The sequence below is a fragment of the Peromyscus leucopus genome, chromosome 10 (assembly GCF_004664715.2).
Source record: "Peromyscus leucopus breed LL Stock chromosome 10, UCI_PerLeu_2.1, whole genome shotgun sequence".
NCBI lineage: Eukaryota > Metazoa > Chordata > Mammalia > Rodentia > Cricetidae > Peromyscus > Peromyscus leucopus.
Window position 1 is genome coordinate 79,004,344 of NC_051071.1, and position 26,896 is coordinate 79,031,239.

At 46.7% G+C, this 26,896-nt stretch overlaps 1 protein-coding gene across 5 annotated transcripts in view; it reads right to left on the bottom strand.

Annotated features, from left to right (window-relative positions):
* Positions 1-26,896, bottom strand: part of Ccdc158 (coiled-coil domain containing 158) — a 64,568-nt gene that overhangs the window by 17,273 nt on the left and 20,399 nt on the right. For all 5 annotated transcript variants that reach the window (XM_037209176.1, XM_037209177.1, XM_028881928.2 and 2 more), the window contains exons 9-14: positions 23,095-23,214; positions 22,356-22,553; positions 21,708-22,190; positions 16,728-16,917; positions 13,731-13,883; positions 3,075-3,187 (exon numbers count right to left, since the gene is read on the bottom strand). In XM_037209176.1, coding sequence (XP_037065071.1) covers positions 3,075-3,187; positions 13,731-13,883; positions 16,728-16,917; positions 21,708-22,190; positions 22,356-22,553; positions 23,095-23,214 — 1,257 coding nt within the window. The remainder of the gene's footprint in view (positions 1-3,074; positions 3,188-13,730; positions 13,884-16,727; positions 16,918-21,707; positions 22,191-22,355; positions 22,554-23,094; positions 23,215-26,896) is intronic.

Sequence of the window (26,896 nt, forward strand, 5' to 3'; positions counted from 1 at the left end):
GGCTTGGGCAGGAACATCTGTAGAATGGAGGATGATGGGTTTGCTTTACAAGTCTCCTCTTGTTCTAATTGGGAGAATTCCTTTGAGCTGTGGGGACACCTGTCTCACGTGGAGGCAGATGTGGGCTGTGGGGACACCTATCTCACGTGGAGGCAGGGGTGGGCTGAGGGGACACCTGTCTCATATGGAGGCAGATGTGGGCTGTGGGGACACCTGTCTCACGTGGAGGCAGATGTGGGCTGTGGGGACACCTATCTCACGTGGAGGCAGGGGTGGGCTGAGGGGACACCTGTCTCATATGGAGGCAGATGTGGGCTGTGGGGACACCTGTCTCACGTGGAGGCAGATGTGGGCTGTGGGGACACCTGTCTCACGTGGAGGCAGATGTGAGCTGTGGGGACACCTGTCTCACGTGGAGGCAGGGGTGGGCTGTGGGGACACCTGTCTCACGTGGAGGCAGGGGTGGGCTGTGGGGACACCTGTCTCACGTGGAGGCAGGGGTGGGCTGTGGGGACACCTGTCTCACGTGGAGGCAGATGTGGGCCGAGGGGACACCTGTCTCACGTGGAGGCAGATGTGGGCCGAGGGGACACCTGTCTCACGTGGAGGCAGATGTGAGCTGTGGGGACACCTGTCTCACGTGGAGGCAGATGTGAGCTGTGGGGACACCTGTCTCACGTGGAGGCAGATGTGGGCCGAGGGGACACCTGTCTCACGTGGAGGCAGATATGAGCTGTGGGGACACCTGTCTCACGTGGAGGCAGATGTGGGCCGAGGGGACACCTGTCTCACGTGGAGGCAGATGTGGACCGTGGGGACACCTGTCTCACGTGGAGGCAGATGTGGGCTGTGGGGACACCTGTCTCACGTGGAGGCAGATGTGGGCCGAGGGGACACCTGTCTCACGTGGAGGCAGATGTGAGCTGTGGGGACACCTGTCTCACGTGGAGGCAGATGTGAGCTGTGGGGACACCTGTCTCACGTGGAGGCAGATGTGAGCTGTGGGGACACCTGTCTCACGTGGAGGCAGGGGTGGGCTGTGGGGACACCTGTCTCACGTGGAGGCAGGGGTGGGCTGTGGGGACACCTGTCTCACATGGAGGCAGATGTGGGCCGAGGGGACACCTGTCTCACGTGGAGGCAGATGTGGGCCGAGGGGACACCTGTCTCACGTGGAGGCAGATGTGGGCCGAGGGGACACCTGTCTCACGTGGAGGCAGATGTGAGCTGTGGGGACACCTGTCTCACGTGGAGGCAGATGTGAGCTGTGGGGACACCTGTCTCACGTGGAGGCAGGGGTGGGCTGTGGGGACACCTGTCTCACGTGGAGGCAGGGGTGGGCTGTGGGGACACCTGTCTCACGTGGAGGCAGGGGTGGGCTGTGGGGACACCTGTCTCACGTGGAGGCAGATGTGGGCCGAGGGGACACCTGTCTCACGTGGAGGCAGATGTGGGCTGTGGGGACACCTGTCTCACGTGGAGGCAGGGGTGGGCTGACTTTGGGCAGTAACTTCACAAAGCCCTAATTACCATCAATCAAGAAAAGCACTACTTTAGAGTTCCAAGGGGAAATAATGAGGAGAAAGAGAAAAGAATATATTCAGTAAAAGAGAAAAGGAGGAAGAAAAATGGGAAAGAACAGAGAAAAGAGAAACAAGTAGGTCCATGTGATGAAGGGGGCATACAAATCTAGGTACCTTCTAAAGTACCCCAGGGGCTCATTGTTGGCAATAAACTAATTAATAGACTATTAGTGATAAATATAAACAACGGATAAAGTAATTTAGTAACTGACTATTTTTACTTGTACCATTTTTAAATTTTTAATGATTTATTTTTATTTTATGTGCATTGGTGTTTTGCCTGCATGTGTCTGTGTGAGGTGTCAGACCCTCTGGAACTGGAGTTACAGACAGCTGTGAGCTGCCACGTGGTCACTGGGAATTGAACCCGGGTCCTCTGGAAGAGCAGCCAGTGCTCTTACCGCTGAGCCATCTCTCCAGCCCCATGTTATTTCTTTTGTATGTTCATTTTGGTCAGTTCTGTTACAAATATGAAAATGTAAATTTGCGTCAGACTGACATCAGACAACATCGGACATAAACACAAGTTTCGTGTTTGCTATTGAACATTTTTTATTCAATAATTGTGAAGACTCCACCTGACTAACCAGAGTTGTGTAGGAATACACCAACAGCCCACACACAAGTTCTTCAAACGTGTGTATCAGCTTCCTCAGTTTACCCTAGATTATGAACATTTGGTCCTTCACCCTTCACAGTAATGTACAGTTTCACGAGCAAATTCCAGTTCTCTTTTCAAGATAAAAAGGCCACTTCTACCATAGTGTGCGTGTGCGTGTGCGTGTGCGTGTGCGTGTGTGTGTGTTTTCATTTTCTTATCTGGGGACCAAAACGGGGCCTTGCCCTTCTAGCGAAGCAGCAAGTGCTCTCTCACTGAGCTAGGTCCGCGGCCGCTGTGGTACTGAACAACTTCATCTGTGCCCATCTGTGCCCCTGCTCTGTCTGCTCCTCTAGACCTCGCGGCTCCTCTACGTCCGGCAGCATCTATTGCATAATTCTTTACATCGTTGTTTCCCGAAGACACCGGGCGGTATTGACTATATGTTGTTTATGACTCTTTCCTGCCTCCACAGCAATGTCCCTCTGACCATCCTGCACTGACACTGGCTGTCCTGTGAGACCCCCTGCAGGGCCTGGAGGTGGCCCCGCGGTTTAGAGCATTTGTTGCTCTTGCAGAAGACCCAGGTTTGGTTCCCAGCTCACAACCACCCATAACTCCATTCCTGGGGCATTTGACAGTCTTCTAACCTGTGCACACACATGGTACACATACACAAATACATATATATGTGCAGGCCAAACAGCCATATAGATAATAAATCAAAAAGTTACATTTGCATTTAAAAGTCCTCTCTGATGTTCCTTCTGGAAACTTACCCTCATTCTCTCCATCAGAGATTTCTCCCCAGCTGCACTTCCTGCACCGCGTCCTCTTCTGCCGTATAGTGTGTTAACAAGCAACTTTGTTGGTTTCTCAGGACAGAGACTCACCTTGTTGGCACTTGTTACGGCCTCTTCTAGAAACTGCACCTTGCTCTGCAGGGCATCTATCTGACCCCTCTTGGCTGTGATTTGCTTCTGCATACCCATTGCCACCTTCATGGCTGCGGGAAAGATGCAAGTCGTACATGTTGAGAGGCTGGCTACTGTAACGTGTGACAAGAGGGCATGTGAGTCACTGAGGCCCCGGGAAGTGCAAACTAAAATATCAGGGAACAAAGTCTCTAGGGTTACATTGTCATTGCTACAAATTCCCAGAGATCCGCACTAGAAAATCTATGTGGTGATGTGCTGGGTTTTTTTTTGGCTATTGGAGTTGACTTCAATGACTACGATTAGTTACATGTTTTCATCAGTAATAATCACACTGAACAAATTTATATACAAATAGGGAACACACATAAAAATAGTCATATATGTTTGACCAAGATGATTTTTTTCAGAAACCCATGTTTAAAATATCATTTAAGACATGTGCTACTAACAAACTGTTAAAAGACTCCAGGGATATCACAACCGTTTCATTCTCAGAGTTATTGTCACGTTCTAGAACTCATTACAGTCTCAATAGTAAAAATACCACAGAAGCACAGAAATGGTTGTTTTGGGAAAGGTGATGGTGTTTTAATTTTTAAAGATTTCTTTCTTTCTCTCTTTCTTTTTTTTTAAAGCTCAGCCAATAGCTTAGGCTTGTTTTTTTTAGCTAGCTCTTATAACTTAAACCATTTCGTTCTTTTTCTTTTATCTTTCTTTTTTTTTTGTTTTTTTGTTTTTGTTTTTGTTTTTCAAGACAGGGTTTCTCTGTGTAGCTTTGCGCCTTTCCTGGATCTCACTCTGTAGACCAGGCTGGCCTTGAACTCACAGAGATCCGCCTGGCTCTGCCTCCCAAGTGCTGGGATTAAAGGTGTGCACCACCACTGCCCAGCTAAGATTTATTTCTTTAATTTTATATGTATGAGCTTTTTTTGCCTACATTTATGTATGTGCACCACATGTGTGTCTGGTGCCTGTGTGGACCAGAAGAGGGCGTCAGATCCCTTGGAACTGAAGTCATAGACGGCCATGAGCCACCTATGTGAGAGCTGGCAATCACACCCTGGTCCTCTGCAAGAGCAACATGTGCTCTCAACCACTGAGCCGTCTCTCCAGCCCCAGGTGAGAATGTTCCTCAGAATCCTTAGGCCATGGCAAGCCACTGAAAAGAAGGGGAAGGCTGTCTTTACATAGAATTTTAAAGTCAGAAGACCTTATCTTTTATTTAAAAGTCAGTTGAGGGAATAGGTTTGAAACTGATATTGCTTTGAGTCAGACCTGGCTATAAATTAGAAGTTAAAAAGAAAAAGGAAAATATACTATTTGTTGAAAACAAAACATCAGAAAAATCCTGAGATTTTTTTTTCATTAACAACATATTGTTCTTGCCAGGTGTGGTTGGGCACTCCTTTAATCCCAGCACTCAGGAGGCAGGTGGATCTCTGAGTTTGAGGCCAACCTGATCTACATAGCAAATTCTAGCTAGTCAGGGCTACAAAATGAGACTGTCTTAAAAAAAATTCTCATAATAATCTGCCAAAATCCAGGTTTATAATTCAGTAGTAATGCACTATTTTTTTTAAAATAATATTTTTATTTATTTTTTGAAAAATTTTAACTTTTATACAATGATATTTTTAATCATATCCTTTCATAATTACCTCCTTCCAACCCACTGGAGTGGCTCCTACCGCATCCTTCCTTCACTCTCAGACAGGGTCATGTATATCCCAGACTGGCCTTGAATCTGTTGTGCAGTTAAAGATGACCTTGAACTTCTGATCCCCTGTTTCCATCTCCTCAGGGCTGATAATTTAGGGGTCTGCCATCAGGCCCAATTTATTTGGTGCTAGGGATTTGAACCTAGCAATCTCACTCACATGGTATGTGTATGGTCAGTCCACTCTCACTCACATGACATGTGTATGGTCAGTCCACTCTCACTCACATGACATGTGTATGGTCAGTCCACTCTCACTCACATGACATGTGTATGGTCAGTCCACTCTCACTCACATGACACATACATGGTCAGTCCACTCTCACTCACATGGTATGTATATGGTCAGTTCACTCTCACTCACATGACACATGCATGGTCAGTCCACTCTCACTCACATGACACATGATGGTCAGTCCACTCTCACTCACATGACACATGCATGGTCAGTCCACTCTCACATGACACATGCATGGTCAGTCCACTCTCACTCACATGACACATGCATGGTCAGTCCACTCTCACATGACACATGTATGGTCAGTTCACTCTCACTCACATGACACATGCATGGTCAGTCCACTCTCACATGACACATGATGGTCAGTCCACTCTCACTCACATGGCACATGCATGGTCAGTTCACTCTCACATGACACATGATGGTCAGTTCACTCTCACTCACATGACACATGATGGTCAGTTCACTCTCACATGACACATGATGGTCAGTTCACTCTCACTCACATGATGGTCAGTTCACTCTCACATGACACATGATGGTCAGTCCACTCTCACTCACATGACACATGCATGGTCAGTCCACTCTCACTCACATGACACATGCATGGTCAGTCCGCTCTCACTCACATGACACATGCATGGTCAGTTCACTCTCACTCACATGACACATGATGGTCAGTTCACTCTCACTCACATGACACATGCATGGTCAGTTCACTCTCACTCACATGACATATGCATGGTCAGTCCACTCTCACTCACATGACACATACATGGTCAGTCCACTCTCACATGACACATGATGGTCAGTCCACTCTCACTCACATGACACATACATGGTCAGTCCACTCTCACATGACACATGATGGTCAGTCCACTCTCACTCACATGACACATACATGGTCAGTTCACTCTCACTCACATGACACATGCATGGTCAGTCCGCTCTCACTCACATGACACATACATGGTCAGTCCACTCTCACTCACATGACACATGCATGGTCAGTCTGCTCTCACTCACATGACACATGATGGTCAGTCCACTCTCACTCACATGACACATGATGGTCAGTTCACTCTCACTCACATGACACATGCATGGTCAGTCTGCTCTCACTCACATGACACATGCATGGTCAGTCCGCTCTCACTCACATGACACATGCATGGTCAGTCCACTCTCACTCACATGACACATGATGGTCAGTTCACTCTCACATGACACATGCATGGTCAGTTCACTCTCACATGACACATGCATGGTCAGTCCACTCTCACTCACATGACACATGCATGGTCAGTCCACTCTCACTCACATGACACATGATGGTCAGTTCACTCTCACATGACACATGATGGTCAGTTCACTCTCACATGACACATGCATGGTCAGTTCACTCTCACATGACACATGCATGGTCAGTTCACTCTCACATGACACATGATGGTCAGTCCACTCTCACTCACATGGCACATACATGGTCAGTTCACTCTTACTCACATGACACATGATGGTCAGTTCACTCTCACTCACATGACACATATATGGTCAGTTCACTCTCACATGACACATGCATGGTCAGTCCACTCTCACTCACATGACACATGCATGGTCAGTTCACTCTCACTCACATGGCACATGCATGGTCAGTCCACTCTCACTCACATGACACATGCATGGTCAGTCCACTCTCACTCACATGGCACATGCATGGTCAGTTCACTCTCACTCATATGACACATGCATGGTCAGTTCACTCTCACTCACATGACACATACATGGTCAGTTCACTCTCACTCACATGACACATGTATGGTCAGTTCACTCTCACTCACATGACACATACATGGTCAGTCCACTCTCACTCACATGACACATGATGGTCAGTTCACTCTCACTCACATGACACATGCATGGTCAGTCCACTCTCACTCACATGACACATGCATGGTCAGTCCACTCTCACTCACATGACACATGTATGAGCAGTCCACTCTCACTCACATGACACATGTATGACCAGTCCACTCTCACTCACATGACACATGATGGTCAGTCCACTCTCACTCACACGACACATGCATGGTCAGTTCACTCTCACTCACATGACACATGGTCAGTTCACTCTCACATGACACATGCATGGTCAGTCCACTCTCACTCACATGACACATGCATGGTCAGTCCACTCTCACTCACATGGCACATGCATGGTCAGTTCACTCTCACTCATATGACACATGCATGGTCAGTTCACTCTCACTCACATGACACATACATGGTCAGTTCACTCTCACTCACATGACACATACATGGTCAGTCCACTCTCACATGACACATGATGGTCAGTCCACTCTCACTCACATGACACATGCATGGTCAGTTCACTCTCACATGACACATGATGGTCAGTTCACTCTCACTCACATGACACATGATGGTCAGTCCACTCTCACTCACATGACACATACATGGTCAGTCCACTCTCACATGACACATGCATGGTCAGTCCACTCTCACTCACATGACACATGATGGTCAGTTCACTCTCACATGACACATGATGGTCAGTCCACTCTCACTCACATGACACATGCATGGTCAGTTCACTCTCACTCACATGACACATACATGGTCAGTCCACTCTCACTCACATGACACATGATGGTCAGTTCACTCTCACATGACACATGATGGTCAGTTCACTCTCACATGACACATGATGGTCAGTCCACTCTCACTCACATGACACATGCATGGTCAGTCCACTCTCACTCACATGACACATGCATGGTCAGTTCATTCTCACTCACATGACACATGTATGGTCAGTTCACTCTCACTCACATGACACATACATGGTCAGTTCACTCTCACTCACATGACACATGCATGGTCAGTCCACTCTCACTCACATGACACATGCATGGTCAGTCCATTCACTCACATGACACATGCATGGTCAGTTCACTCTCACTCACATGACACATACATGGTCAGTCCGCTCTCACTCACATGGCACATGCATGGTCAGTTCACTCTCACTCACATGACACATGTATGAGCAGTCCACTCTCACTCACATGACACATGTATGAGCAGTCCACTCTCACTCACATGACACATGTATGAGCAGTCCACTCTCACTCACATGACACATGTATGACCAGTCCACTCTCACTCACATGACACATGATGGTCAGTTCACTCTCACTTACATGACACATGCATGGTCAGTCCACTCTCACTCACATGACACATGCATGGTCAGTCCACTCTCACTCACATGACACATGCATGGTCAGTCCACTCTCACATGACACATGCATGGTCAGTTCACTCTCACTCACATGACACATGCATGGTCAGTCCACTCTCACTCACATGACACATGCATGGTCAGTCCACTCTCACTCACATGACACATGCATGGTCAGTCCACTCTCACATGACACATGCATGGTCAGTTCACTCTCACTCACATGACACATGCATGGTCAGTCCACTCTCACTCACATGACACATGCATGGTCAGTCCACTCTCACATGACACATGATGGTCAGTCCACTCTCACTCACACGACACATGCATGGTCAGTCCACTCTCACTCACATGACACATGCATGGTCAGTCCACTCTCACTCACATGACACATGCATGGTCAGTTCACTCTCACTCACATGACACATGATGGTCAGTTCACTCTCACATGACACATGTATGACCAGTCCACTCTCACTCACATGACACATGATGGTCAGTCCACTCTCACTCACATGACACATACATGGTCAGTCCACTCTCACATGACACATGCATGGTCAGTCCACTCTCACTCACATGACACATGATGGTCAGTCCACTCTCACTCACATGACACATGCATGGTCAGTTCACTCTCACTCACATGACACATGATGGTCAGTCCACTCTCACATGACACATGATGGTCAGTCCACTCTCACTCACATGACACATACATGGTCAGTCCACTCTCACTCACATGACACATGATGGTCAGTCCACTCTCACTCACATGACACATGCATGGTCAGTCCACTCTCACTCACATGACACATGCATGGTCAGTCCACTCTCACTCACATGACACATGATGGTCAGTCCACTCTCACTCACATGACACATGCACGGTCAGTCCACTCTCACTCACATGACACATGCATGGTCAGTCCACTCTCACTCACATGACACATGCATGGTCAGTCCACTCTCACTCACATGACACATACATGGTCAGTCCACTCTCACTCACATGACACATGATGGTCAGTCCACTCTCACTCACATGACACATGCATGGTCAGTCCACTCTCACTCACATGACACATGCATGGTCAGTCCACTCTCACATGACACATGATGGTCAGTCCACTCTCACTCACACGACACATGCATGGTCAGTTCACTCTCACTCACATGACACATACATGGTCAGTCCACTCTCACTCACATGACACACGCATGGTCAGTTCACTCTCACATGACACATGCATGGTCAGTCCACTCTCACTCACATGACACATGATGGTCAGTCCACTCTCACTCACATGACACATGCATGGTCAGTTCACTCTCACTCACATGACACATGATGGTCAGTTCACTCTCACATGACACATGATGGTCAGTTCACTCTCACTCACATGACACATGATGGTCAGTCCACTCTCACTCACATGACACATACATGGTCAGTCCACTCTCACATGACACATGCATGGTCAGTCCACTCTCACTCACATGACACATGATGGTCAGTTCACTCTCACATGACACATGATGGTCAGTCCACTCTCACTCACATGACACATGATGGTCAGTTCACTCTCACTCACATGACACATGATGGTCAGTCCACTCTCACTCACATGACACATACATGGTCAGTCCACTCTCACTCACATGACACATGATGGTCAGTTCACTCTCACATGACACATGATGGTCAGTTCACTCTCACATGACACATGATGGTCAGTCCACTCTCACTCACATGACACATGCATGGTCAGTCCACTCTCACTCACATGACACATGTATGGTCAGTTCACTCTCACTCACATGACACATACATGGTCAGTTCACTCTCACTCACATGGCACATGCATGGTCAGTGCACTCTCACTCACATGACACATGCATGGTCAGTCCATTCACTCACATGACACATACATGGTCAGTTCACTCTCACATGACACATGCATGGTCAGTTCACTCTCACTCACATGACACATGATGGTCAGTCCACTCTCACTCACATGACACATGCATGGTCAGTCCACTCTCACTCACATGACACATACATGGTCAGTCCGCTCTCACTCACATGACATATGCATGGTCAGTTCACTCTCACTCACAGGATATGTACATGGTCAGTTCACTCTCACATGACACATGATGGTCAGTTCACTCTCACTCACATGACGCATGGTCAGTCCACTCTCACTCACATGACACATGCATGGTCAGTCCACTCTCACTCACATGACATATGCATGGTCAGTCCACTCTCACTCACATGACACATACATGGTCAGTTCACTCTCACTCACATGACACATGATGGTCAGTCCACTCTCACTCACATGACACATACATGGTCAGTCCACTCTCACATGACACATGCATGGTCAGTCCACTCTCACTCACATGACACATACATGGTCAGTCCACTCTCACATGACACATGCATGGTCAGTCCACTCTCACTCACATGACACATGATGGTCAGTTCACTCTCACATGACACATGATGGTCAGTCCACTCTCACTCACATGACACATGCATGGTCAGTTCACTCTCACTCACATGACACATACATGGTCAGTTCACTCTCACTCACATGACACATGCATGGTCAGTCCACTCTCACTCACATGACACATGATGGTCAGTTCACTCTCACATGACACATGATGGTCAGTTCACTCTCACATGACACATGATGGTCAGTCCACTCTCACTCACATGACACATGCATGGTCAGTCCACTCTCACTCACATGACACATGCATGGTCAGTTCACTCTCACTCACATGACACATACATGGTCAGTTCACTCTCACTCACATGACACATGCATGGTCAGTCCACTCTCACTCACATGACACATGATGGTCAGTTCACTCTCACATGACACATGATGGTCAGTCCACTCTCACTCACATGACACATGCATGGTCAGTTCACTCTCACTCACATGACACATACATGGTCAGTTCACTCTCACTCACATGACACATGCATGGTCAGTCCACTCTCACTCACATGACACATGATGGTCTGTTCACTCTCACATGACACATGATGGTCAGTTCACTCTCACATGACACATGATGGTCAGTCCACTCTCACTCACATGACACATGCATGGTCAGTCCACTCTCACTCACATGACACATGCATGGTCAGTTCACTCTCACTCACATGACACATACATGGTCAGTCCACTCTCACTCACATGGCACATGCATGGTCAGTCCACTCTCACTCACATGACACATGCATGGTCAGTCCATTCACTCACATGACACATGCATGGTCAGTTCACTCTCACTCACATGGCACATGATGGTCAGTTCACTCTCACTCACATGGCACATGCATGGTCAGTCCGCTCTCACTCACATGACACATGCATGGTCAGTTCACTCTCACTCACATGACACATGATGGTCAGTCCACTCTCACTCACATGACACATACATGGTCAGTCCGCTCTCACTCACATGGCACATGCATGGTCAGTCCGCTCTCACTCACATGACATATGCATGGTCAGTTCACTCTCACTCACAGGATATGTACATGGTCAGTTCACTCTCACATGACACATGATGGTCAGTTCACTCTCACTCACATGACGCATGGTCAGTCCACTCTCACTCACATGACATATGCATGGTCAGTCCACTCTCACATGACACATGCATGGTCAGTTCACTCTCACTCACATGACACATGCATGGTCAGTCCACTCTCACTCACATGACACATGATGGTCAGTCCACTCTCACTCACATGACATATGCATGGTCAGTCCACTCTCACTCACATGACACATACATGGTCAGTTCACTCTCACATGACACATGATGGTCAGTCCACTCTCACTCACATGACACATGCATGGTCAGTCCACTCTCACTCACATGACACATGATGGTCAGTCCACTCTCACTCACATGACACATGATGGTCAGTTCACTCTCACTCACAGGATACGTACATGGTCAGTATGGCCAGCAAGTCCAAAGGTACAAGTGTGACAAAACCCTTCATCTAATTGTTCTCTTATCAAATCTCATCTCATTCTTATCTTGCTTCTAATAGTCACTGATCTACAGTGGCAATCCACATGTAACAAATACGAGGTTGAGTGGAAATTATCAGTGGCTTACATTTCCATCCTTAAAAATAAGGGGAGACAACGAGCTTTGCTAGAAATTACTGAAGTAATAGTAATAGGGAGAAAAGGACTGACGTGTTTTCAGATATGTCAGGACTAAAGTACGTGGCAATGTCCCTTAAAACACAGCAGAAACGCTGCTTCGTACGCCCTTCACTAACGCCATGTGTACTTCTCTCATGACCTGGCCCCGTGACGAGGTGGTGGACAGCAGATCCAGGTTTGTGTTCTAATGAATCCAGACACGGGAATTAAAGCAGAGGAGGGAGGCAGGGAGGAGGGAGGCAGAAGGCAGGGAGGAGGGAGGCAGGAGGCAGGGAGGAGGGAGGCAGAAGGCAGGGAGGAGGGAGGCAGGGAGGAGGGAGGCGGGAGGCAGGGAAGAGGGAGGCAGGAGGCAGGGAAGAGGGAGGCAGGGAAGAGGGAGGCAAGAGGCAGGGAAGAGGGAGGCAGGGAAGAGGGAGGCAAGAGGCAGGGAGGAGGGAGGCAGGAGGCAGGGAGGAGGGAGGCAAGAGGCAGGGAGGAGGGAGGCAAGAGGCAGGGAGGAGGGAGGCAAGAGGCAGGGAGGAGGGAGGCAGGGAGGAGGGAGGCAGGGAGGAGGGAGGCAGGGAGGAGGAGGCAGGGAGGAGGGAGACAGAAGGCAGGAGGCAGGGAGGAGGGAGGCAGGGAGGCAGGGAGGAGGAGGCAGGGAGGAGGGAGACAGAAGGCAGGAGGCAGGGAGGAGGGAGGCAGGGAGGCAGGGAGGAGGAGGCAGGGAGGAGGGAGGCAGGGAGGAGGGAGACAGAAGGCAGGGAGGAGGGAGGCAGGGAGGAGGGAGGCAGGAGGCAGGGAGGAGGGAGACAGAAGGCAGGGAGGCAGGGAGGAGGGAGGCAGAAGGCAGGGAGGAGGGAGGCAGAAGGCAAGGAGGAGGAAGGAGGAGGGAGGCAGGGAGGAGGGAGGCAGGAGGCAGGGAAGAGGGAGGCAGGAGGCAGGGAGGAGGGAGGCAGGGAGGCAGGGAGGAGGGAGGCAGGGAGGAGGGAGGCAGGAGGCAGGGAAGAGGGAGGCAGGAGGCAGGGAGGAGGGAGGCAGGGAGGCAGGGAGGAGGAGGCAGGGAGGAGGGAGGCAGGAGGCAGGGAAGAGGGAGGCAGGAGGCAGGGAGGAGGGAGGCAGGGAGGCAGGGAGGAGGGAGGCAGGGAGGAGGGAGACAGGAGGCAGGGAGGAGGGAGACAGGCCGTACCGTGGCCGTCAGAGCCTTCCATGGTCTTCAGCGTGTTCCTTGTCTGCTCCAGCTCAGACTGGGCAGACTTCAGCTGCATCTTTAGTTTGTTTGTAGTGGTTTCCATTTCTTCACTTTTGTTTCGGAAATTCCTCTTCAAGACTTCATAGTCCTCTATACAACATAATAGCCAACATTTGTAATTAGTAATCATCTTAGATTACTATCTAAGATGTTATTAGTAACATCATCTTAGAGGCTGGAAGAAAACTCCGTTCATCAGCCCTCATTGTTGCAGCCGTGAGATGCACACACACATTCCAGGGATCTGCTGCACTTTGCTTTTAGCTGGCTCTTCCTTTACCTGCCTTCATTCAAGCTCCTCCCCAGCCTCTGTACTTAGCTCACATCTGTCATGTCTTTGTTGCGGGGATATTTGATCACACTGTGAAAACCCAGACTGTGTTAATAAAATCAACCTTGGATCAGGGGGCGGAGCCAGCAACTAATTGAGAGGAATTAGTCATAGAGAGGACAGAGGAGCCAGGAAGATGGGTAGAGACATACAGAGGAAGGAGCAGGAAGGGACTTTGAGTTTTGGCATCTCTTTGGTTTGGGATGGCTGGAGAGCCAATCTCTCGTTGGCCAAAAAGGAAGGTCAGCTGGTTGCTTCTCGGCCTCTCTGAGCTAGCAGGTTTTCACCCCAACGTCTGACTCCCGAGTCTGTACTGGTAAACAGAATGACAGAGACTTAGTTAAAAACCACATTTGGTGGCAGTGACAGAGCCGGTGCTGGCAGGACTGTCACTCCCATTTGAGCACCCTTAGTGGCAGGGACGCTGGCTGTGGCCTTGGGGCTCAGATCGTAATGAAAACATCAGTAGATTCCCGTGCAGCCGCTAAGCCAACAGGAAAACAAGTCTTCTTGTTTTTGTTGTTGTTGTTTGTCTGTTTGTTTTTTGAGTCAGTCATCTATCTATCTAGAGACAGGAGCTCACTAATAAGGTAGTTCTGACTAGCCTGGAACTTTCTATATAATTCCATACTAGGCTAGTCTTGAACTCACAGAGATCCACATGCCTCTGTGCCTAAGTGTTAGGATTAAAGCCATGTGCTACATGCCCAGCTTTATGTCTTTTTCATCTTAAACCTTCTTCTTGGAAGACTCCAATCTTCATGACACCATTAATGACTTAAGACTCCCATGTGTCTTTTCAAAATTTATTTTTCAATTGACTTCCAAGTTCTCACCTTCCTCCCACCCTAAGGCATTACATATTGAACCCAAGGGCTTGCCCATATAGGCAAGTACTTTACCACAGAGTTACACCCTTTATTTATCTATTTATCTATATATTTATTCACTATCTACCTAGTAACTATCAAAATGCCTGGCACACAGTCAATATTCTATCATAAATGAAGGAAGAGACTCACAAGAACCCACTCACAGCTGAGGAATGATTGACAGTTGATTGCTGCTGAGGGAAAACTGTTTTTTTTTTTTTCAGGGGTGCAGCCTTAGTAGGTTGTCTATGCTTCATTGAAGCAACACTAACTGGACTCAGTGGGTTATAAAAAATAAAAAGAAGACATGAAGTTGGGAGATGGAAGAGTTCCAAGAAGAGTAGGAGAGTGACCAAAATACATTACATACTGTCTGAAAATCTCAAAGAATAAATACATTAAAAAATATTTGGCACAAACTCACCCACCACACATTCTATTTACCTATGTGTACATGATAGAGATTTTGAGAAGGTAAGACAAAGTCTCATGTAGTCAGGTGGTCCTAAACTCACCACATTGCCAAAAGTAACCATGAACTCCTGATTCTCCTTGTCTCCAACTCCCAAGTGCATCACACTCAGCTATGACACAGATTTACACACCGAACTCCAACTCCACAGATCCCAAGTGCATCACACTCAGCTATGACACAGATTTACACACCGAACTCCAGCTCCACAGATCCCAAGTGCATCACACTCAGCTATGACACAGATTTACACACCGAACTCCAACTCCACAGATCCCAAGTGCATCACACTCGGCTATGACACAGATTTACACACCGAACTCCAACTCCACAGATACCAAGTGCATCACACTCGGCTATGACACAGATTTACACACCGAACTCCAACTCCACAGATCCCAAGTGCATCACACTCAGCTATGACACAGATTTACACACCGAACTCCAACTCCACAGGTCCCAAGTGCATTACACCGACTGCTTCTGCCTCACTCTTTGCTCCCACACCTCCCTTTCCCTAGTTCCCTCGTTTCTTGTTGCTATTGTTTCTCAGTCCCACAAAGTAAAAACCTAGAAGAAAGGCTCCAGTCACTAAGTTCTACTGATGCAACCCCTTTGTCTTGTGTGGGGTGGGGAAGTGGAGGTGTGCATGTTTTTTGTTTGTTTTGAGAAGGATCTCACTATATAACTCTGGGATGTCCTGGAACTCACTGTATAGACCAGGCTGGCCTTAAACTCACAAAGATCCATGCCTCTTCCTCCTGAGTGCTGGAATTAAAGGTGTGTACCACCAACTACCACACGGGTAATCTTAATTCTTTGCTCCTCTTCCATTCTGGCTGCCCCGCCTCTGTTCAAGTCCTCATCATAGGGACTTCTCCTTTTGGGAGTTTCGCATCATTCTGTTTATACGTGTCAGTTTATTAAACCTTTAATCAAGTAATTTGACTCAAAGGATGCACGATTCCCATTTCCACAAAATCAAAACTGTACAATCAACATGATTTCTGCTGAACACCTCAGGAGGCCTGGAGTCTGGACACCTCACCCTACTCTTGGAAACTGAGGATTGAGTAAATAATGATTAGTAAAACCAAGACGTAGAAGCTCTTCATGGAGGACTGTGAGACTGCACATGACTAGAGCAGCGTGGCTATCTGCATTTGTCGTGTGAGATCAGACACTCTTCTTTCTTACCCGTGTGGGTGCCCGTGCTGGACTCCCCAGCATTTACTAGAGCGCAAACTGAAGGGACGCACCTGAGAGACTGTTTAGTTCGGTCCTGCTGGTCTTCACCTCGTTCAAGAGCTGATCTCTCTCTTGTCGGATGTCCTTTACTGCCCGGAGCCGCTCCGAGCCTGCATTGACCAGCTTCACCTTTTCCAATTCTAGGTCACTCATTCTGGCTTCAAGTTCCCGGATCTTTGCATCTTTTTTATCTTTTAAAATCTGTTCAGGACAAATACAAAGCACAGCCAAAGGAATAAAAGAATATGTACATGTATAGTAAGACAAACCAAACCAAACCTAGTATCATCACAATTTATCTACTTTTACTTTTTTCAGTCCTTCTAACGATACTTATATAGTTTTCTTGCGATATAATACCCATGAGAAGCAACCTAGGTACATGTGGGGGTGGTGCTTTGGCTCCCTGTTTCCGAGGATACATCACGACAGGAAGGCATGGTAGCTGGAACTTCTCAGTCCACAGTGGCAGAAACATGCAGTGTGGCTTCCTCACATCTTGGCAGACCACAGAGCAGAGAGCTAAGGCCAGAACCCCAGGGGCTATTGAATTCAAGACCCACCTCCAGCCACCCATTTCTGCCAGCTAGGTCCCACAGGTTTTACGGCCATCTGAAACATCACCATCAACGGGGCCCAAGCCCTCCAACTGTGAGCCTGCAGAGGACATTCCAGATGCAAACCCTAACGGCTGGCCAAAGGAAAACACAGAAGGACAAAGCCTGGAAAGACCTTCAAGTACACGAGCCTGCAGGGAAATTTTACACTCACTCAGTAGAACATCACTACATCTGGATTTTACCATAATACACCAATGTAAGTGGTAGAGAGAGACGAAAGGAATACTTCACCATTCTTTTAGACTCAGATGTCTATTCCCAGGATCACCTGCCATAACTCACAATTATTCCTATTCTCTATTCAGTCATGCTGCAGTGGGCATTTTCCATAGCTGGGGACACAGAGAGCCAGGCCGAAGTGAGCGTGCACATGAGGTCTCCATCTTAGACTTCTCTTGCCTTACCCACGTCCCGAGCCTGGATACCACCCAAGCGACAGCTGTGTCCTCAAGTCCTCCTCAGTGAAGGGACAGACAGGGAACAGCCATGTGTGACACATCAAAGAGAGACTGACAGTGGAAAGGGAAGATGAGGGAGGGGTGGATGTGAGGGAGGGGTGGATGTGAGGGAGGGGTGGATGTGAGGGAGGGGTGGATGTGAGGGAGGGGTGGATGTGAGGGAAAGGGGTGGATGTGAGGGAGGGGTGGATGTGAGGGAAAGGGGTGGATGTGAGGGAAAGGGGTGGATGTGAGGGAGGGGCTGCTACTTGAGATGAACTGGAGTGTAGAGAAGTTAACACAGCAGGCCCGTTCCTGTCTGTCAGGTCTGCTCACAAGGCTGGTCCTTGCCTGGCCTTTAGGAATTCAGGAAAGCTGTGGTGGTGTGGAAGAAAATGGCTCCGAAAGCGAGTGGCACTATTGGGAGGTGTGGCCTTTGCTGGAGGAGGTGTTTGTTAGAGGAGGTGTGGCCTTGTTGGAGCAAGTGTGTCACTGTGGGGGTGGGCTTTGAGGTCTCCCTGGCTCAAGCTATGCTCAGTGTGGTATACAGTTCACTTCCTGATGTCTGGGATCAAATGTAGAACTCTCAGTTCCTTCTCCAGCAGCATGTCTACTTGTATACCACCATGCTTACTGCCATGAGGACAATGGACCAAACCTCTGGAATTGTAGGCCACCCCAATTAAATGTTTTCCTTTATAAGAGTTGCCGTGGTCATGGCATCTCTTCATAGCAATAGAACCCTTAAGACAGAAGTTGGCACCAGGGATTGGGGTATTGCTGTGGATAGGTCTGACCATGTTTTGCTTGAAGGAATATGGACCTTTGAATACTGTAAGGGCTGCTTAATGGGCCATCCTAGTGGAACATGGAAGACAGTGATGCTGAGGGTGATTTGAACTGCGGGGCCCTGGGTCAAGAGGTTTTAGAGGATAAGAATTTTAGTATGTTGTCTACAGATCATTCTTGTGATATTTTGGTGAAGAATGTGGCTGCTTTTTACCCATGTCCAAAGAGTCTGCCTGAGGCTAAAGTGAAGAGATTTGAATTAATTCCACTGGCAGAGGACATCTCAAAACAGCCTAGTATTGACTCTGTCGTGTGGTTATTAGTGTTAACGCTAATGAATATTTTTAATGAAAAGGAGCAAACTGAGCAAGGAAAAATACAAAATGCACAATTTTAGGAGAAAAAAAAGTACCAGGGAGTAAAATGGAGCTAAGTCTGTATTCAAGGAAATAAACAGATTAAGAAATGTAATAAAGGGAGTAATGATCTTGGGGCAAGATCCCATCCAGCTAAATTTCCAATTTATGAAAAAGGATTAAAGAAAAACTTAGAGCCGGGTATGGTGGCACACACCTTTAATGCCAGCACTTGGAAGGCAGAGGCTGGCAGATCTCTGAGTTTGAGGCCAGCCTGGTCTACAAAGCAAGTTCCAGAACATCCAGGCTTAGGGAGTGAAGGAAACCATGGAAAACAGAAAGTTGGTGAAGATCTAATTGTACAAGGGGGCCATGTTCCAGCCCCAGCAAGCAGCAGAACTTGGCAGCTTTGGCCACATGGATCTGGCTTTAGAGTCAAGAAAGTAGATATAGCATCTTCCTCCATGACTAAGAAAAGCCATCTCTGAGGTCAGGCATGTGTCAAAGATGTCCCTGAATGGAGGGCCATTGTGTGAAACTGTGAAGTTGAAGCCTGGATTGCCTTGGAGACCCCAAGATGTGGGAGATGCCAGAGCTGTGGGATACCTGTTGAGGAAAGTTGCTAACAGGGAGTGTAACCAGCCCAAGAGAAAGAAGTGTGTTGCAGTCAGCAAAGCTGAAAGGAGTTGGAGATCTGAAGAGGGCTTTGACATCAGACATGGAGATGTAGAGTTTGTAGCTGGTTTTTGGTCTTGCTTTGGTCCAATATTTCCTCACTATGCTTCCTTCCCTTTGTTTTGGAATGGAAATGTATATCCTGTGTCATTGTATGTTAGAAGTATGTGATCTGTGTTTATTTTTATTTTATAGGGGATTACAGTTAAGAGATTGCATAAATTAGACTTTTAAATAAGTTTGAGACTGTGATAGACTATGAGGGCTTTTGAATTGAACTGAATGCATTTTTTCATTATGATATGCCGTCAAGCCTTTGGGGGCCTGGGAGTGCAATGTGGTGGCTCACAAGAAAATGGCCCCCAAAGGGAGTGGCACTATTAGGAGGTGTGACCTTGCTGGAGGAAGTGTGTCACTGTGGGGGTGGGCTTTGAGGTCTCCCTTACTCAAGCTATGCTCAGTGTGGTACACAGTTCACTTCCTGTTGCCTGTGGATCAAGATGTAGAACTCTATTTCTTCTCCAACACTGTGTCTGCGTGCATGCTCCACACCCCACCATGATGATAGTGGACTAAACCTCTGAACTTTAAGCCATTCCCATTAAATGTTTCCCTTTATAAAAGTGGTCACGGGGTCTTTTCATAGCAATGGAAACCCTGACTAAGACAGACACCTAGCTGGTAAGAGCGGCTCATTGGGTCTAAACTGTTCTTGGACTGAGTGGTTATGAAAAAGACCTGCTTCCCTTCTTGGAGACAGGAAACTGGACCCTGGCAGGTAAGGGGCACATATATCATCAACCGCCATAAAAAGTCTTGGGTACCGAGTCCTCAGTACCTTCTCTGGGCAGCATTTGAGTTCTCACAATTTTCCTGCACTCACTAGGAAGTGACTCCTGGAAGTTCTTTGGGCTTCCCCCATTGCCTTTTCCCTTTGCCAGCTGTTAAGGTTTGGCTCTAGGGCTCCCTCCATAGGCTCACGGTGTGAGTACTTGTTGCCCAGCCAGTAGTGCTGTTTTGAGGGTCTCTGAAGCCTTTAGGAGGAGGGGCCTACTTGATGGAAATAGATCACTAGGGCAAGCCTTTGAAGGTCACACCCAGTCCACTGTGTCTGCTGGTCTACATAGTAAGTTCCATGGTTACACAGTGAGACTCTCCAGAGAGAGAGATAGAGAAAGAAAGAAGGAAAGAAAGAAAGAAAGAGAGAGAGAGAGAGGGAGGGAGGGAGGGAGGGAGAGAGAGAGAAAGAAAGAAAGAAAGAAAGAAAGAAAGAGAAAGAAAGAAAGAAAGAAAGAAAGAAAGAAAGAAAGAAAGAAAGAAAGAAAGAAAGAAAGAAAGAAAGAAAGAAAGAAAAGAAAGAAAAGGCCAGATGTAGTGTTACGCGATTCATGCTTGGAATCCCAGCATCTGACAGAATGATCATTGCAAGTCTGAGGCCAGCTTGAGCCCACATAATGAGTTCTATGAGCCCTTCTAACAAAACAAAGCAAAAACAAAAACCAAACATAAAGACATGGGGCAAAAACTACCAGATGAGTAAGGTGGGTGCCCTGCTCTATGAGGTCATCCATGCAGTAAGGAGTTTAGGGTCTGAGCGGGGTTTGCGTGGATTAGCAACTCGGGAGTGACGGGTCCACAGCTGAGTGGGATGGCAGGAAGGGAAAGAAACTGCTGTCACCCAGGCCAGGCTGTCTTTGCTGTGCATTTCTTAGTCAAGCCTCACAATAGCCCAGTAAAGCTGGGTTGCTCTGCTTGCTCGTGTCCTGTTTGCACAGACACACACCGAGAGTCCGTGAACAGTCCCACGTTATATAGTTATTACGGGGGGTGGGGGTCAAACTGTGGACTCAGGGAACATTTCAGAGAAAGGCTGGATTCCTTGCTATTTTCCTTTTGTACCCATGATGCCCAACCATTCCCGTGCCACACATCCCTTTTAGAGAGTGAAAGGAGGGATCTTTTCTCAAAAACTTTTGTATAGCAACTCAGACACTTTCTATTCTAGGGGCCTCACAGACGAAGAATCATTTCAGTTCTTCTTGATATATTACTAGGTCATTGTTGCTTTGAGAACAGAAAATCCGGGAGCTAACCCACCCAAACCCCGCTCAGACCTTAAACTCCTGCAGCTCCAGCTTCCGGTCATTGATCTCCTTCTCCAGCTGAGCCTTCTCCACCTGCATAGCGCCCGCAGTTCGCCCATGCTGGCCAACCAGCTGCGTCATGTTCTCAATCTGCTGCCGCAAGATCTCGATGACCTTGTCCTTCTCCGCCATCTGGAGTTTGATCGCCTCACACTCCGTCTGCACATTTCTGAGGTGGTCCCCCTCATTCTTCAGGTGTTGAAGCTCCTGTAACTTCAAGTCCACCCGCGAGCGGAGCTTAGTGATCTCTGCATTGGTGGCCTCGATGGCTCGTTCCTTCTCCTGCAGGGAGGCTGTCAGGTCGGACACTGTCCTCTCAGAGCTCTCAAGGGTCATCTTCTTGGCCGTCAGCTCTTCCACCACCTTGCGCAGCATCTCCTTGGTGGACTCAAGCTGTGCAGTGAGGGAGGACACTTTCTCCAGGCTCTCATTCTTTCCCTGAATGGCTGCCATCTGTGGGAAAAGAAAGTTTCTTAATTGTGGGGGAAGCATGGATCTTGAACTTGGATAGTCCAGATAGCCTAATTGAAATCATTTTGCTGTCAGAACTTAGGGCCTAAAGGACATTTCCCCCCATGGAAGGGGCCACCTGGCAATGCCCAGCTTGCATGCTCTCACCTGCCGCTCCATCTGGCCCTGACACTCGCTCTTCATGGCCTTGAGCAGGGCCTCCAGCCGCTGCACCTCCATGTTCCTGTCATCCAGCTCCCGCCGCAGGTGGTCGATGGTGATGCTGTTGCCGGTGTCTCGGTCCCATAGGCGTTTGTTCTGCTCCTTCTCCAGACTCAGCTCCTTCTCCCTCTTGTGTAGATCTGCCTAAAAGAAGTGAGGAGTCCTCTTTCTCTCATCCAGTCACACAATCAAGACAAATTCTTCCGTTTGCCTTACACGGTCTTGGAGTTGTGCGATTTCAGAAGCCTTTGGTTATGGAAAATAAAGGCTTTTTGATAGCTGACTAAAATTGATTATTTCCTAGAAAAATACACTAATATTTTGCTTAAACATCTTGGTTCAGGAGTGGCTTCTCACACCTGTAATCTCTGCACATGGGAAGTGCATGACTTGTGTTTTGAATGTCATTTTGTTCCAAAATGAACATACCACAACCTGAATTTAGTAGACAGCAGTTCTAATTAAAAGGCTATGGCTACTTGAAGACCTACCCTATCCAACATGTAACAGCCACGGCTAAGGAACAAGACACAGACATATAAGACACTTAAAGTACATAGAATGACATTCCATGTGTATGTACAATATTTTGTAAAATCTGTAATTTTATAATGTAAACTGGTCTATGAAATGTACTGAAAATTTTCCCAGATCCCATATCTCACATTATAGAGCATGATCTCACCAGCAGCTTTTGGAGTTGGTCATCCAGATTTCCTGACTCCTGACTGAACTGGTCCCGCTCTGTGCGCGCCTCGGTGAGCTCTGAATTGGCAAGGACTAACTGCTTCTCCAGCTCTTCTATCTGAAAGAAAAGCTCAAATCAAACAAATGCAGAGCGGGTCGGGGACGCCAGAATACGAAGCCTATGAGAGCAGCCATGCTGCATTAGAGGCGGAGCTGATGGGTCTTATATGTTTGTGGTTTTCTAACCTTCACATCTCCGTAGGATTTAGCACAGGAATTGGTCAAAATGGAGCTTCTGGACACAGCACACTGTGCTTTGTGTTTTCTCTCCTCAGAAGTTATCTTCTGGGGAGATACATCCTATAATTAAGGGAATCTTCTGGTGGTATAAATAATGTGCTGTGGACCCCAAACAACTGAACTTTGGAATTCTGAGAAGAGCTATCTTGCTTGAGAATATCAGTCTCAGCAGGGCACACTGGTGCACATCTTTAATCCCAGCACTTGGGAGGCAGAGGCAGGTGGATTTGTGAGCTCAAGGCCAGCCAGCCTGGTCTACATGGGAGTTCTAGGACAGCCAAGGCTACACAGTGAGACCATGTCTTGAAAAAAGCCAAACAGTATCTAAGTGTGTGTGTGTGTGTGTGTGTGTGTGTGTGTGTGTGTGTGTGTGTGTGTGTGTATAATCAGAGTCTGAATAAGACAATAAGATACTAAATACAAAAGAATGAATAATGATAGTATTATGGTGGCATATTTCAAAATGAGTGAATAACTATAAAGTTAGGAGAATATAACATTGGACAATTTAAGCATTCAAAGCTTTATTTTCTTCAGATATAAACAGGAATGAGAATCAATTTTAAAGAATATATTTTTCCTTCAGTCAGGACAACTATTTGTTGGAATAGAGAGAAATTTAGTTCACTAAACCAAGGATATCACACAGCGATATCATTTCCTTTCACAAACTTAGCATGTAGCAGGTCTGTAGGAGGACCCAGGCTGTTCCAGTATCACATATGTTCCTGCGGCCCTCAACACAGGCTGAGTGGGGACCCCAGACCACGGAGACGTTGGGCTTTGATTTGAGCTGAGCCACACACTATCAAGACTTAGATAATGAACCATTTCAGAAGAACATGTTAATAGTTGGTGTTATGCAATGAGACCACCTATAACTATGACTATTTTATCATTCACCTTCTAGGATTCAGAAAGCTTTCATATTGGCAGAAATGCTACACATTTCTTCCTTTTTCTAAGGTATATTCAACAGGCTTGAAAATTTGTGTCAAGAGTAAAGCTTAGTTTGGATGTCATCAAACCTTCTTAACTGGAAAACATATGACCAAGACAAACTTTTTCTTAATAACTTTTTATTTTTACTTGAAACAGATTCATTTAAAACTCTTCATTTATTGAACTAATATATAATCAATAATCACATTTTATATATATATACATATACATATATGTAACTATCCCCTTGACAAATAATAAGCATAAATGTGTAGGGCTTCTATATCTATTTACATGTACACATAAATGCCTTAAGAAAATGCTAATATAAAAAATATCATACAGTTATACACTTATCTATAATGTAGTATCAGTACATACAGGACTTAAGACATAAATTTAAATATTTACATTGGATATATGTTTAAGTTGGCTTTATGTGATTATGTTATATATTAAAAAGTATTTCATAAGGATTAAGTATTCATAAATGGTTAAGTACATAAAGTTTTAGATTCTAATTATATTTGATAATGACACAAGGCATTCTCACAAGAATCAAGTACACATGAAATATTAGATTATAGATTGTATTTGATTTTAGGTTGCATATTAAAAACTATTTCACAGGAATTAAGGGATTACCCACCTGTACTATTATACCTGGCGTAAGAAGTATTTTTGAGCTGGAGATATAGCTCAGTGGAAGAGTGCCTGCTAGGTTTGTTCCCCAGTACTACCACTACCACTAATAATAATAATGATAAGAGAAAAACAAAAACAGTAAGAAAATGAAAAACAAAAATCCTTCATTCTTATGCTCCTTTGGAGGCACATATACAGAGAAAATATAAATTTTATCCTCTGTAATGTAAGTAACTTCTGAGAAGATGAACGGTCAGTTGATAGCATCTTTTCGGTCCTATCATTATTGGGAAAGCCTGAGTCAGCACACTTAGATAAGAACCAGAGCGGTTCCCTATGGTCACCCAGCAGGTCTGCTGGTTGGGCAGGATCAGGGACTGCACTGGGTTCCGGTAAAGGTTCTATAATATGTGCCCTGCCTTGATTTTGCTAAGGTACAATTTTTTTTTTTAATTAATAAATCCAGGTTTAATCTGAGCAAAGCATTCCGGGGTGGTTTCAGGGGAAGAGGAGGAACCACTAAGGTACAATTTTTTTAAAGAGTATTTCAGATGGTCTCTCATGACCCTTTCAAACTTTTTAAAAAATGTTTTTACTTATTCTTTACGTTTTTCATGAATTATAAGAACAGCATCAAAAAAGTCTAAAATCTATATTTTCCACTCTTTTGAGCTATAAATTTAACAGAGCCTTTCAGTTTGAATTTTTCATGAGAAGAGCAAATACTTTTTACTCCTAGCTTGGCACAAGCCATTTTCATCCTTGAGCAAAGAACTACTTGTTTATGTTCTTTAAAAATAGGTCTTAGAGCACCTGTGTGGCCTGGGCAGGTGTCTCCATGATGGGTAAGGTGACCTGCTAACGTCCCACGCAACCTAAGTCAGAAGCTCATTTTTTAGTAAAAGGGGGACCTGTAGGGTCCTGGGCCCTGTTTTGGGTAACTGTTGCCTTGCTTGCTGACCTTGACCTTGAGATCCTCCCAATGCTAATTCCCTGCTGGGTTCCACCCTCCTGAATGCTTAATGGAAGTTCCTTGTTTGTGTATCCTGGATAATGGGCATTAACAGCTTAGATGCAAGATTGTAAAACATCAGTAGCAAACTTCTGCCCTCTGGGGTTCTCCCATTGTGCTGTAAGCCTGTATTTAAGACCTCTTCCTTCCTTCAATAAACAGCCTTTGGCATTAAAAAAAAAAAAAAAAAAAAAAAAAAGACTTCTATCCAGAAGTCCCACAAAATTCAATAGTGGAGTGTGGGGGTCAGCAGAAGATGGAGTGGGGTGAGGAAGGACTAGAGAAGGACACAAGGTTACTTTGGCGAGTGACAAATAGTAATGTCTACTATATTGGCTAAGATGATGTCTCACAAATGTATCTATGTATCAAAATTTGCCAAGTTATTTGTTTTAAAGATATTCTCATTTTTTATGTCATTCTACCTCAATAAAACTGCTTAAAAGTAAAATATATATATATAGGTCTGTTTTAACTGAAAAAAAAATCAGGGTGGCTCTTTCATAATATCAAACTTGACAATAAAATCTGAGACGGAAACTAGAAGGAGAGAGGCGGGAGGGAAGAGCACGTCTTCTGGCTGCCCACTGTCTGAGCCCCTCCAGATCCTTGCAGGAATACCCCCCCTCGGAAAGACCCCCTCCCCAGGAAGACCCATGTGGGAAGACCTCCTCAGGAAGACCCATGCGGGAAGACCCCGCAGGAACACTCCCTCAGGAACAACCCCCTTGGGAAGACCTTGAAGGAAGACCCCACGGGAACATCCCCCTCAGAAGACCCCCGCGGGAAGACCCCCCCAAAGCCCCCTGGGAACACCCCTGCGGGAAGACCCCCTGGGAACACCCCCCCTCGGGAACATCCCCTCGGGAAGACTAGTTTTGTAGTTGTCAGTACTGACTCA